The following is a 13,807-nucleotide window of genomic DNA, read 5'->3' as shown; positions in this document are numbered from 1 at the left end:
ACAGGCATGTGAACTTTTACACACTTAGATGGAGTCTCATTCACTAGGAAAACCAGAGGAAAACAAATGGGAGACGGGCTTTGGAAACTAGTGCTCAACACACGCACACAATTGTTGCCCGGCCCACTCACTTCATTGTCTTTACGTTGAGGTAATAGTAACGTAACCTAACGTAGCAGTCGTAAAAGAAACGCCTGACCGGCATTTCTTTCTCTCTGGTCCTGACAAGAAAATAAAAATACACTTTTCAGAGGTTCTCTTCTGCACTGTTCAACCAGTTCAGTAAATGTGGAGGAGGAGTTCAGATGGAGGGTCGTCTTGTTAACGTCCAAAAGGGGAAGTATCGTCACAGGCTCTCCATTTCTCCAGAAAACTTGATGCAGCTGGTTGTCTTCTAACCCTGCAGAGGGTGAGGTAATAAATAGGAACAAACACCCCCACAGCCTCTTTAAGATCTGGCTGTGCTTGTGCTATCTTTAGATCCGCTTGAAAGGGGCATGTCTCCTATGGCCTGGGTTGGTGTGACGTCTCCTATGGCCTGGGTCGGTGTGGCGTCTCCTATGGCCTGAGTCGGTGTGGCGTCTCCTATGGCCTGGGTCGGTGTGGCGTCTCCTATGGCCTGGGTCGGTGTGGCGTCTCCTATGGCCTAGGTTGGAATGGGTCGGTGTGGCGTCTCCAATGGCCTAGGTTGGTATGGGTCGGTGTGGCGTCTCCTATGGCCTAGGTTGGTATGGGTCGGTGTGGCGTCTCCTATGGCCTAGGTTGGTATGGGTCGGTGTGGCGTCTCCTATGGCCTGGGTTGGAATGGGTCGGTGTGGCCTCTCCAATGGTATGGGTCGGTGTGGCGTCTCCTATGGCCTGGGTTGGTATGGGTCGGTGTGGCGTCTCCTATGGCCTGGGTTGGTATGGGTTGGTGTGGCGTCTCCTATGGGTCGGTGTGGTTCCCTGAGAACAGTTGCCCGTGATTCAGATCTGATATCATTATGACTCCAAATGACTATATTAAAGAAGTTTAACAAGCTATCAATATCAGCATTTCGTTATAGCTTTGAGTCTTTCATAAAGCTGTAAATAATCAACTGTATCTACTTTCTATAGCAGAAGAGTACACTGCTAAACGGCTCTCCATTTCCTAACCAATAAAACCAATAAACCAACCTGTATCTACTTACTATAGCAGAAGAGTACACTGCTAAACGGCTCTCCATTTCCTAACCAATAAAATTTTATTTGAGATGCAGACCTAACAGCATTTAAACTGTTTCTCACTCGTCGAAAACATAGGCCTCTCAAAACAGTCGTTGTTGTTGTTGTTCTCTGTAGTTTGTAGCTTGGTATTTAGACTATCTAATGGCCACTGTGTCAGGATAGGACCAGAATCATCCAGAACTATTACTGCCACCCCTCTTTAGTTGCATCTTGATGAGGTTTTATCAGACTATTCCCACTACCTACCAGGATACTGCTACTGGCTGGGAGGTTATATGTCCTCACTCAGCTATTTGGACATGGTTTTTAATATTACTATTGGACAAGCATGGTCACTTTTAAGACTGGCTAATGATATTGACATTGAATGGCGCGACTGAACAGGTCATAGGCCTATGTTTTGTATGAACCTTGAGTTTGAATGTTCACTCGTGTCAGTGCGTGAGTTGAATTTCAGTTGAGGGTACACGCTAAGTTGGTACAATGGCATACTAAGGCAGGACCTCTTGTTTTGACTGGGCTTATCATTTCAGTGTGATTTTCTAGTGTCTGTATGACTGGTCTCTGCTGACTAGCAGCCACTGAAGTCAGAGGAATGTCACCCACCAACTGTTTCAACACTCCTCCCTATACCACATCTCTTCAGAATCTTTAGATTTCTTTTGACCAAATATGGAAACAAACAAACAAATAAATATAGCACAGTTTTAGCCACTTAACATTCCCTCTACAGAATAAAGTTGACCTTGCTCTCACATATAGGACACTTAACGTTCGGATGTATGGAATTACCTTGATACCCATAGGAGGGGAAACCCCCTTCCCCAGGTGCCCTGTGGTTGCCTGCCTAGTAGGCCAGCGCCCCTGGATATAGAAAAGCACAGTGCTTGTGCCAGGCTGGAGACAGACAGCTTTGTCTATAGAAATAGAATAACTAGAACGGAAAGGGCATCCCCATTCAAGTCAATGTTTTGGGATGGGTGGGCTGGCGGCCATATTTAGTGTACCCATGCCAGGAAGTAATTACATTTCTATAGTTAGGCCTATGCCCTCGCCACAGCCTTAACCCAGACCAGTTCACAGCTAGTGCAGTTGCCATTCACAAAGAGCGTTGACCAACTGGCTGGCTGGCTGTCACGAGGCTATATTAGCTTGGGGGTCTCCAACTTTATTTTTGTCAATATGCATGTGCTGTGCCGGGGGCTGGGGAGGGAATTGTTGTTGGAGCTTTTTCAGGCACCTTGTGGGGGTTGCATGGCATTGTAACTCAACCTAACCCCACTCGGGCTTTTCCAGTGAATAGGTTAGGCTTTATTGTACAGGCCTTTTTTTCTCCTGTCTAGGTCGGGGGCCTGCTGTTTGATCCCTGATTGTCTACTGACCCTAACCCTCATTCTCTCCTTCCAGTCTGTTGTCTCTCTCTCTCTCTTCAATTTCAATATAAGGGGCTTTATTGGCATGGGAAGCAAGTGAAATAGATAATAAAATGGATTTTTTTATTTGTATTTTTATTACATTCACAAAAGTTCCAAACGAATAAAGACATTTCAAATGTCATTATGTGTAATAATACAGTGTTGTAATAATGTGCAAATATTTAAAGTACAAAAGGGAATATAAATTAACATCAATATACAGTTGAAGTTGGAAGTTTACATACACTTAGGTTGGAGTCATTACAACTCGTTTTTCAACCACTCCACAAATTTCTTGTTAACAAACTATAGTTTAGGCAAGTCAGTTAGGACATCTACTTTGTGCATGACACAAGTAATTTTTCAAACAATTGTTTAGACAGATTATTTAATTTATAATTTACTGTATCACAATTCCAGTGGGTCAGAAGTTTACATACACTAAGTTGACTGTGCCTTTAAACAACTTGGAAAATTCCAGAAAATGATGTCATGGCTTTAGAAGCTTCTGATAGGCTAATTGACATAATTTGTGTCAATTGGAGGTGTACCTGTGGATGTATTTCAAGGCCTACCTTCACACTCAGTGCCTCTTTGGTTGACATCATTGGAAAATTATTTATTGTGGGAAGCTTGTGGAAGACTCCCCAAAACGTTTGACCCAAGTTAAACAATTTAAAGGCAATGCTACCAAATACTAATTGTATGTGTATGCAAACTTCTGACCCACTGGGAATGTGATGAAAGAAATAAAAACTGAAATAAATCATTCTCTCTACTATTATTCTGACATTTCACATTCTTAAAATAAAGTGGTGATCTTAACTGACCTAAGACAGGGAATTTTTACTATAATTAAATGTCAGGAATTGTGAAAAACTGAGTTTAAATGTATTTGGCTGAGGTTTATGTAAACTTCTGACTTCAACTGTAGGTTGTATTTACAATGATGTTTGTTCTTCACTGGTTGCCCTTTTCTTGTGGCAACGGGTCACAAATCTTGCTGCTGTGATTGCACACTGTGGTATTTCACACAATAGATATGGGATTTTATCGAAATTTGATTTGTTTACAAATTCTTTGTGGGTCTGTGTAATCTGAGGGAAAAAATGTGTCTATGCTCAAACACTTGGCAGTCGGTTAGTAAGTACAGCTCAGTTTCCACCTCATTTTGTGGGCAGTGTGCACATAGACTGTCTTCTCTTGAGAGCCAGGTCTGCCTACGGTGGCCTGTCTCAATAGCAAGGCTATGCTCACTGAGTCTGTACATAGTCAAATATTTCCTTTATTTTGGGTCAGTCACAGTGGTCAGGTATTCTGTCACTGTGTACTCTCTGTTTATGGCGAAAAAGCATTCTAGTTTGTTCTGTTTTTTTGTAAATTCTCTAATGTTTCAAGTAATTATCTTTTTGTTTTCTCATGATTTGGTTGGGTCTAATTGTGTTGCTGTCCTGGGGCTCTGTAGGGTGTGTTTGTGTTTGTGAACAGAGCCCCAGGACCAGATTGCTTAGGGGACTCTTCTCCAGGTTAATTTCTCTGTAGGTGAAGGCTTTGTTATGGAATGTTTGGGAATTGCTTCCTTTTAGTTGGTTGTAGAATGTGACGGCTCTTTTCTGGATTTTGATAATTAGTGGGTATCGGCCTAACTCCGCTCTGCATGCTAAATTTGGTGGTTTATGCAGTACAATGAGGATATTTCTGCAGAATTTTGCATGGAGTCTCTTTTAAGTTGGTGTTTGTCCCATTTTTTTAAAAATTATTGGTTGGTCAACGGACCCCAGATCTCACAACCATAAAGGGCAGTGGGTTGTATAACTGATTCAAGTATTTTTAGCCAGATCCTAATTGGTATGTCAAATTTCATGTTCCTTTTGATGGCGTAGAAAGCCCTTGCCTTGTCTCTCAGATCGTTCACAACTAAACTCGAAATATCCTCTCACTGTCAACTGCTTTTATTTTCAGCAAACTTAACATGTGTAAATATTTGTATGAACATAAGATTCAACAACTGAGACCTAAATTGAACAAGTTCCACAGACATGGGACTAACAGAACTGGAATAATGTGTTCCTGAACAAAGGGGGGTCAAAAGGGGGGGTCAAAAGTAACAGTCAGTATCTGGTGTGGCCACCAGCTGCATTAAGGACTGCAGTGCATCTCCTCCTCATGAACTGCACCAGATTTGCCAGTTCTTGCTGTGAGATGTTACCCCACTCTTCCACCAAGGTACCTGCAAGTTCCTGGACATTTCTGGGGGGGAATGGCCCTAGCCCTCATCCTCTGAACCAATTGGTCCCAGATGTGCTCAATGGGATTGAGATCCGGGTTCTTCGCTGGCTATGGCAGAACACTGACATTCCTGTCTTGCAGGAAATCATGCACAGAATGAGCAGTATGTCTGTTGGCGTCATGCTGGAGGATCATGTCAGAAGGAGCCTGCAGGAAGGGTACCACATGAGGGAGAAGGATGTCTTCCCTGTAACACACAGCGTTGAGAACGCCTGAAATGACAGCAAGCTAAGTCCGATGATGCTGTGAAACACCGTCCCAGACCATGACGGACCCTCCAAATCGATCCCGCTCCAGAGTACAGGCCTCGGTGTAACACTCATTCCTTGGACGATAAACGCGAATCTGACCATCACCCCTGGTGAGACAAAACCGTGACTCGTCTGTGAAGAGCACTTTTTGCCAGTCTTGTCTGGTCCAGCGACGGTGGATTTGTGCCCATCGGCCACGTTGTTGCCGGTGATGTCTGGTGAGGACCTGCCTTACAACAGGCCTACAAGCCCTCAGTCCAGCCTCTCTCAGCCTATTGCGGCCAGTCTGAGCACTGATGGAGGGATTGTGCGTTCTTGGTGTAACTTGGGCAGTTGTTGTTGCCATCCTGTACCTGTCCCGCAGGTGTGATGTTCGAATGTACCGATCCTGTGCAGGTGTTGTTACACGTGATCTGCCACTGCGAGGACGATCAGCTGTCCGTCCTGTCTCCCTGTAGCACTGTTTTAGGAGTCTCACAGTACAGACATTGCAATTTATTGCCCTCACCACATCTGCAGTCCTCATGCCTCCTTGCAGCATGCCTAAGGCACGTTCACGCAGATGAGCAGGGACCCTGGGCATATTTCTTTGGGTGTTTTTCAGAGTCAGTAGAAAGGCCTCTTTAGTGTCTTAAGTTTTCAGAACTGTGACCTTAATTCCATACCGTCTGTAAACTGTGTATTAACGACCGTTCCACAGGTGCATGTTCATTAACTGTTTATGATTCTTTGAACAAGCATGGGAAACGGTGTTTAAACCCTTTGCAATGAAGATCTGTAAAGCTATTTTGATTTTTACAAATTTTCTTTGAAAGACAGGGTCCTGAAAAAGGGTCGCTTCTTTTTTTGCTGAGTTTGTTGAAGTTACCTGTGGCGCTGATGTTTAGGCCGAGGTATGTATAGTTTTTTGTGTACTCTAGGGCAACAGTGTCGAGCTGGAATTTGTATTTGTGTTCCTGGCAACTGGACCTTTTAAGCAACATCATTATTTTTGTCTTACTGAGATGTACTGTCAGGGCCCAGGTCTGTCAAAATCTGTGCAGAAGATCTAGGTGCTGCTGTAGTCCCTCCTGGGTTGGGGACAGAAGCACCAGATCATCCGCAAACAGAAGACGTTTGACTTCATATTCTCGTAGGGCCATGTGCCACAGACTGTTCTAGTGGCCTCACCAATTTCTTGACATACATGTTGAAGAGGGTGGGGCTTAAGCTGCATCCCTGTCTCATCCCTCAGCCCGGTGGAAATAAATGTTTTTTTGCCAATTTTAACCACACACAATTGTTTTTTGTGTACATGTTGTATGTTTTTCCCCCAATGTCACTTTCCAAACATTTGTATAGCAGACCCTCTTGCCAAATTGAGTATCAAACCTTTTTGAAATCAACAAAGCATGAGAAGACTTTGCCTTTGTTTTGGTTTGTTTGTTAATTAGGTTGTGCAGGGTGAATACATGGTCTGTGTCGCACTGTAATTTTGTAAAAAGCCAATTTGATATTTGCTCAGTACATTGTTTTCACTGAGGAAATGTACAAGTCTGCTGTTCATGTTAATGCAGAGGATTTTCCCAAGTTTGCTGTTGAATTTGGGGTCAAATTTGTCTCCACTTTTGTGGATTGGGGTTATCAGTCCTTGGTTCCAAATATTGGAGAATATGCCAGGGCTGAGGATGATGTTAGAGTTTTAGTATAGCCAATTGGAATATGTAGATTTGATATTCCAATTGGAATATCTAGATTTGATCATTTAATTTAGGTTACCATCAACCCCACAGGCCTTTTTTGTGTTGGATGGTTTGTATTTTGTCCAGTAGTTTATTCAATGTAATTGGATAATCCAGTGGGTTCTGGTAGTCTTTAATAGTTGATTCTAAGATTTGTATTTGATCATGTATATTTTTCAGCTGTTTGTTCTTTGTTATAGAGCCAGAAAGGTTGGAGAAGCGGTTTATCCTTACATCTCCGTTTTGGATAGATAACTCTTCGTGTTGTTTGTTTAGAGTTTTCCAATTTTCCCAGAAGTGGTTAGATTCTATGGATTCTTCGATTACATTGAGCTGATTTCTGACGTGCTGTTCCATCTTTTTCCATAGTGAATATCTGTATTATTTTAGTGATTCAACATAGGTCACCCCCCTCTCCCTCCCTCCCTCCTCCTCCCAGTGAGGAGGAATATGCTAACTCCCTCTCTCCCTCCCCCCCTCCCTCCCTCCTCCCAGTGAGGAGTAATATGCTAACTCTCCCTCCCCCTCCCCTACTCCCTCCCTCCCTCCTCCTCCTCCCAGTGAGGTTTAATATGCTAACTCTCCCTCCCCTACTCCCTCCCTTCCCCTCCTCCTCCCAGTGAGGAGTAATATGCTAACTCTCCCTCCCCCTCCCCTCCCTCCCTCCCTCCTCCTCCCAGTGAGGAGTAATATGCTAACTCTCCCTCCCCCTCCCCTACTCCCTCCCTCCCTCCTCCTCCTCCCGGTGAGGTTTAATATGCTAACTCTCCCTCCCCTACTCCCTCCCTCCTCCTCCCAGTGAGGAGTAATATGCTAACTCTCCCTCCCCCTCCCCTCCCTCCCTCCCTCCTCCTCCCAGTGAGGAGTAATATGCTAACTCTCCCTCCCCCTCCCCTACTCCCTCCCTCCCTCCTCCTCCTCCCAGTGAGGTTTAATATGCTAACTCTCACTCCCCTACTCCCTCCCTTCCCTCCTCCTCCCAGTGAGGAGTAATATGCTAACTCTCCCTCCCCTACTCCCTCCTCCTCCCAGTGAGGAGTAATATGCTAACTCTCCCTTCCCTACTCCCTCCCTCCCTCCTCCTCCCAGTGAGAAGTAATATGCTAACTCTCCCTCCCCTCCCTCCTCCCAGTGAGGTTTAATATGCTAACTCTCCCTCCCCTCCGCCCCTCCTCCCAGTGAGGAGTAATATGCTAACTCTCCCTCCCCTCCGCCCCTCCTCCCAGTGAGGATTAATATGCTAACTCTCCCTCCCTCCCTCATCTTCGTCCCAGTGAGGAGTAATATGCTAACTCTCCCTCCCCTACTCCCTCCCTCCCTCCTCCTCCCAGTGAGGAGTAATATGCTAACTCTCCCTCCCCTCCCCCCCTCCTCCCAGTGAGGAGTAATATGCTAATTCTCCCTCCCCTTCTCCCTCCCCTCCTCCTCCTTCCAGTGCAAGATGGCACATGGAGACAGCTGTAGGCTCAGCTGTGACCCCTGTTGAAAGCAGAAATCTCACCCAATGGTCAGCCTGGCCATATTAGCCTTGTCAGCCATATCTTAAAAGGCACATTATGTGAGCATGACCATGGGAGTCTAATCCTCTACCCAGGCATAAAAACACAAACCCGTATTTACTGTCCAGCATCCACACCACAGACTGTCCCTTTTAGGGCTGTCCTTGGCTAAAACCTTAGTCGACCGTTCTTTCGACCAATCGATTGGTCAACATTTTTAAAGGTGTATTTTTCCATATATAAGACACACCCTATGTGATTTAATAAAATCAACTATATACAGTAGTGCTTTATTATTACTGATGAAATAAGGTACAAATGACTCAAGGGAACCAGAAGAAAAAAACCTTAACCTGACCCGACTATTTTCCTCCCTCTCCTGCTGGCATTCTGCCATTACTCTCCTGAAGCTGCCGGTAAAATGCCACACGAGGAGTTGGCAACCTTTTTCATGTGGAATGACCATTTATCTTAACATTTCTACCGATCTGCATGCCAGTTGTGGTTTTCATATGCACATTTTACATGACATTTTATAAACCGTGCCAGTACACAAAATGAATACCAGAACCTATTTCAGTCCAAGTCGAGCACTGAGAAGAAGTAATCATGTAGGTCTATTTTATGACGTTTTCACTGAATCAGAGCATAGCATTTTTCCCTTTCATGCTGAGTTTTTATCAAAAGGGACGGAGCTGGAAAGATTTTTCAAATACATTGAAGAACTATTGTCATTCTCAATGGGTGTAAAAACAGACTTTGTTTGCCTGCTGTTTGAGGTGAAGAAAACATTACTTTGAGAAGCTCGACAGCTCATTAGTGGTTGTGCATTAAGCCAATCAGAAATACTATCAGCGCATTCTGGAGAGAGCAGCGCATTCTGGAGAGAGCAGCGCATTTTGCATCATTTTGCAGACGTCGTCTGCATTGGCCGTGCAGCATTTACGGTGATACGTCCTCAGCAGAAGTCAGGGCATTCATACTTCTTGTGCTTCGTGGAACAGTGCAGAGCTGTTGTCAAGGAAGTGAGTTTGTGTTTTCTACAGGATATACCGCCCCCACTTACGGTCAACCAATCATGTCAATGAGGAGCTATACAGAACCCTCTGCTGTGTGTGTGTGTGTGTGTGTTACTGCTCGAATAAAACATTCTCGGTCGGCCAGCAGCCTAACGACCAAAGAATCAACCAGTTGACTAATTGGGGTCAGCCCTAGTCCCTTTTAGACAACATGTTTTCCTGTGTAGGGTTCACACCTGAACAGTGATTGAGTGAAGCGGAAGCAGAGGTATCAATAATAAACCCTTATGTTCCATCCAGAAACTGTCCGTTTGATAATATCTCAGACACAACTTGTGCTGTCGTGTGTGTGTGTGTGTGTGTGTACCTGTGTTAGTGCTGCCACACCTGACCAGTGAGTGAATAGAGCAAGTGGTTTCCATGGCGATGGCATACTTTTACTGGCCCTCTACTGTAGGCTAGATATTATGGACGATATGCCAAAAGTATGGAGTGACTTTTTTAGGGTTTTGAAATACTTTTTTGCTGTTTTAAGACACGTCTTGTTATCTGTACCTTAAGCAAGCAGTAAATAAACCAAAACATTCAGGAAGGGATTGTTGAATCCTACTGTAAATGAGTTACTGATAGGTGTACAATGTTTTAGATTCCCATTTGAGTTCTGTTTCTTAAGTCCCTTCTCCTCTCATCAGTTCCAATAACACAGACACAGGAGAGATGTGTTGTGACCTGTCTGTGTGCTCTACTAAGACCTGGCTTCAATAGTATGTTATATGATTTCAAATGATTTGTCTGTTCTTAATTGAGCTTGCCTGGCTTAATTGAATAGTCCCAAAACTGTAAGCCCCGCCCATCTGGCACTCCAAGCAGGCTAGAGCAAACGTTGACCATTTAAAAATATATATATATTTGAACCCAGGTTTGACTCTCTCTGTGATAAAATGGCAGTTATTTAAACCAGAGAGGTAGCCTAGATGGCTACTGCCCAGCTAGCTACTGTTCTGTACTTGTGTTCTGTCTGGCTAAAGGTCAGGGGAAAGTCCAGTGTGTCGACTGGCTCAGTATTAAGTTAAAAAAGGACCAGCGGTTTCTATCATGGCTTTTTAAGTAAAGATTTTCCAGTGGCTTAACCACAACCTTTTTGCAGTGATATTATTTTCCCATTTCCTCACCTTTTTGACATTCTGTATATAACCCTTGACATGAAGTCTCCGTTGGCTAGGGCTATTTGAACACACCTACAGAATCCCAGAGGCAAACATTGAACAGTTTCTTAACTCCAATCACATAAAAACACCTAATTCCTTCCTATTTCACCTAATTGCTTCCCATTACACCTAATTCCTTCCCATTACACCTAATTCCTTCCCATTACACCTAATTCCTTCCCATTACACCTAATTCCTTCCTATTAATTCCTTCCCATTACACCTAATTCCTTCCTATTACACCTAATTCCTTATTCCTTCCCATTATACCTAATTACACCCTATTTCCTAATTCCTTCCTATTACACCTAATTCCTTCCCATTACACCTAATTCCTTCCCATTACACCTAATTCCTTCCCATTACACCTAATTCCTTCCCATTACACCTAATTCCTTCCCATTACACCTAATTCCTAATTCCTTCCCATTACACCTCATTCCTTATTCCTTCCCATTACACCTAATTCCTTCCCATTACACCTAATTCCTTCCCTACTACACCTACTTCCTTCCTTATTCCTTCCTACATGCTCATTCAGCCTGTGGCACTAGCTACTAGCTCTCTGCTTCTCCCTCTGTTTGTCTAAACCAGTTGTATCCCACTACACAGGCTCTGTTGGCCTCTGACCGGTCCAAGAATGGGCTTTTCAACCTCGGACAGGTAATCTTGGTCTGGTGTGACTACAGTACCGCTCAATCACCTGACCAGTCAATTACTTTCACCTTTGACCTCTGACCTTTCCCTCTTGGCAATAATGATGGTGGTGGTTAGAATGACTACTTCATGTGGCTGGCACAACCTTTGGCTACCTCTCCTCTCCTCCTGTCTCTCGTTCCCTCGCTCTCGTCTGGTGGTGGTGGTTGTTGTTTCTCTCGCTGGGTCATGGGATCTTCCCCCTCTGTCTAAAGTGATAGTACCTCTACCTACATGACCTACCACCCCAGTGACATCAGCGCTCCCCTGACCTCTCCTCTCAGTGCACCTGCTTCTCACCAAACCTGTGACAACCTGTGTTAATAAACTGATTCTATTGCACAGCTATAGCAGCAACAGTAATATGGAGTGTAATTCCCCCTCATTGCTGTGGTCGGTTCTTCCTTGCCTTCAAGCCCTGCTGCTGGAAATGGAGTCAGTTGGCATTCTTCACAGTTGTCAGAGTATTCATCTCCATTTTGACTGACAATTATTGTACTCTCTTTCTTCTGCAGACGAGGGACGATTTCCTGGGACAGGTCGATGTGCCTCTCAATCATTTACCGGTGAGTGTGTTGTCTGTGTACGACGTGTGTGTGTGTTTATCTTCTGGTCAGTGTATGCGCATATTGTTTGCGTTTTTAGAGTGCTCTACTGGTTTTTAACAGCATGTTTGTTCTGCCTAGTGAACTCTGAAGGTTGTGAAGGGCATAGGGGAGGGGGAAGAGTTTAGCAAGCTCTCTTGAGCAACCTGTTGTCGTAGGCTTTTTAAGTAGCAACAACACTGGAGAGTGAGAGCGACTAGCCCCCTGTTAGGAGTGGAAATAAACCCGGGAGGAATGTAAACAACAGGGCCAGTACAGAGTCTGAGGAGAGGAGGGTTACCCAGGCCTGGAGCTGCCGGAAAAACAAACTGATGGTGGTAAGCCACAATGACAAACAGAGTTGTAGTCCTAAAAATGAATGCCGGATTCAAGTCGTTTATTAATCAAGTTTTAAGCAGGTTCATTGTTTTATGAAAGGAACATGATCGATCTTCTAAATAATAACAATGATGATAATAATAATAATTGGGACAACAATGGACTGATCTCACTGGCAGTTCAGAGTGCAGTGCTGCTAATGATTAAATGACCCATTGTCAAATAACCTTTAGTCCTGCTCATAAATGATTCATTGTCAAAGAATGTTTGGCTCTTGATTGAGTGGCTGAGCAGTCAAGCCAGTCAAATATCTTGACCCTAAAGCAGTGCGGTAGTGATTCTAAGAGGTAACTACTTTTGAGAGTGGTGAAACTAAAAGCCTATTTGCATAGGTGGTAAGGTTAATTATTAATCATGACGCACCACCTACTGTTGTCCCTATGGTGGAGGAATTAACATGAGATAAAGTCTGATGTAACCCCGTGGTTCTTCTGGATGGACACAGAGACCTGGGTCTTGTTCATTAGTTTCAAAAACGTTTTGCAACTGAATGCCAACGGGTGTTTATTATAGGGCAAAGACGATACCAATATCGCGATACCCGTTAGTATCGTGGCAAGGAAACGAAACAAAAAAGGAAATATAACTTTATTTAGGAAAACAGCTCTAATGTTGGAAACAAACATCCATTATGTTGTCAAACAGTCACATTTCTTTCTTTTCCAAGCTGTAAGCACACAATATTTTACCCACAGCTGGTTTTTAAAGGACCCAAAAGTTTGGTCTGCTTCATGTTATCATTTTTTGCCATGTGAAAAATATCACCATACTGGTATCGTCACAGCCCTAGTTATTGGACAAGTTCACATAAGTCCCTCAGTATCACTCTTTTCTGAGCATATTCTTCTTCCCTTTGGTACCTACTGAACATAACCCTGATCACAGTCAGTCAGCCAGTCAGGTGTCATACTGCCCCTGTGTGTGTATTCTCCGAGGACCTATACGTCTTAGTCACGCTGGGTGGGTGTAGTCTTACTCACTGTGTCTTTGTGGCCTTTTTGTTGAAGTAGTCATGAGTCATGGTGATTCACCTCTGAAAGCTCTGACAGTGTAGAGGCTCCTTGGGTTAGTCACTGACTGGGGCTGCCTTCACTGTCTAGCTACTAGCCCTGAGTGATCTGCTCTTACCATGTTAACTTGGGGTAGTCACTGATGGGTGCTGCCTTCACTGTCTAGCTACTAGCCCTGAGTGTTCTGCTGTTACCATGTTAACTTGGGGTAGTCACTGATCGGTGCCCTCTTCACTGTCTAGCTACTAGCCCTGAGTGATCTGCTGTTACCATGTTAACTTGCGGTAGTCACTGACTGGTGCTGCCTTCACTCAGGGCTAGTAGCTATTAGTGATGATATTGTATCGTTTTGATAATATAGGAATATTAGACTAGACTGAAATCCAAATCCATAATAGCTTGTTCTCTAGTTTATTTTCTAAATAGGGAGACAATTTGTTTTCAGCACTTTTATTGACTGATCAAAATGTGTTCTCATGGTGCTGTCTAGATGAGCAATATGTTTGA

At 44.0% G+C, this 13,807-nt stretch overlaps 1 protein-coding gene across 31 annotated transcripts in view; it reads left to right on the top strand.

Moving 5' to 3' along the window:
• nedd4l (NEDD4 like E3 ubiquitin protein ligase) overlaps positions 1-13,807 on the top strand; it is a 121,479-nt gene that overhangs the window by 52,336 nt on the left and 55,336 nt on the right. For 16 of the 31 annotated variants that reach the window (XM_090191686.1, XM_090191683.1, XM_036936858.2 and 13 more), the window contains one exon: positions 11,823-11,873. In XM_090191686.1, coding sequence (XP_090047812.1) covers positions 11,823-11,873 — 51 coding nt within the window. Of the gene's footprint in view, positions 1-11,223; positions 11,275-11,822; positions 11,874-12,058; positions 12,230-13,807 lie in introns of those variants that run through there. The other 15 variants (XM_090191682.1, XM_090191676.1, XM_090191681.1 and 12 more) reach the window with 5 other exon arrangements.

The sequence above is a fragment of the Oncorhynchus mykiss genome, chromosome 12, assembly GCF_057628025.1.
Source record: "Oncorhynchus mykiss isolate SJ-2025 chromosome 12, ASM5762802v1, whole genome shotgun sequence".
NCBI classification, from domain to species: Eukaryota; Metazoa; Chordata; class Actinopteri; order Salmoniformes; family Salmonidae; genus Oncorhynchus; species Oncorhynchus mykiss.
Note: the sequence above shows the minus strand (reverse complement) of the source record. Positions and strands in the feature narration are given on the sequence as shown.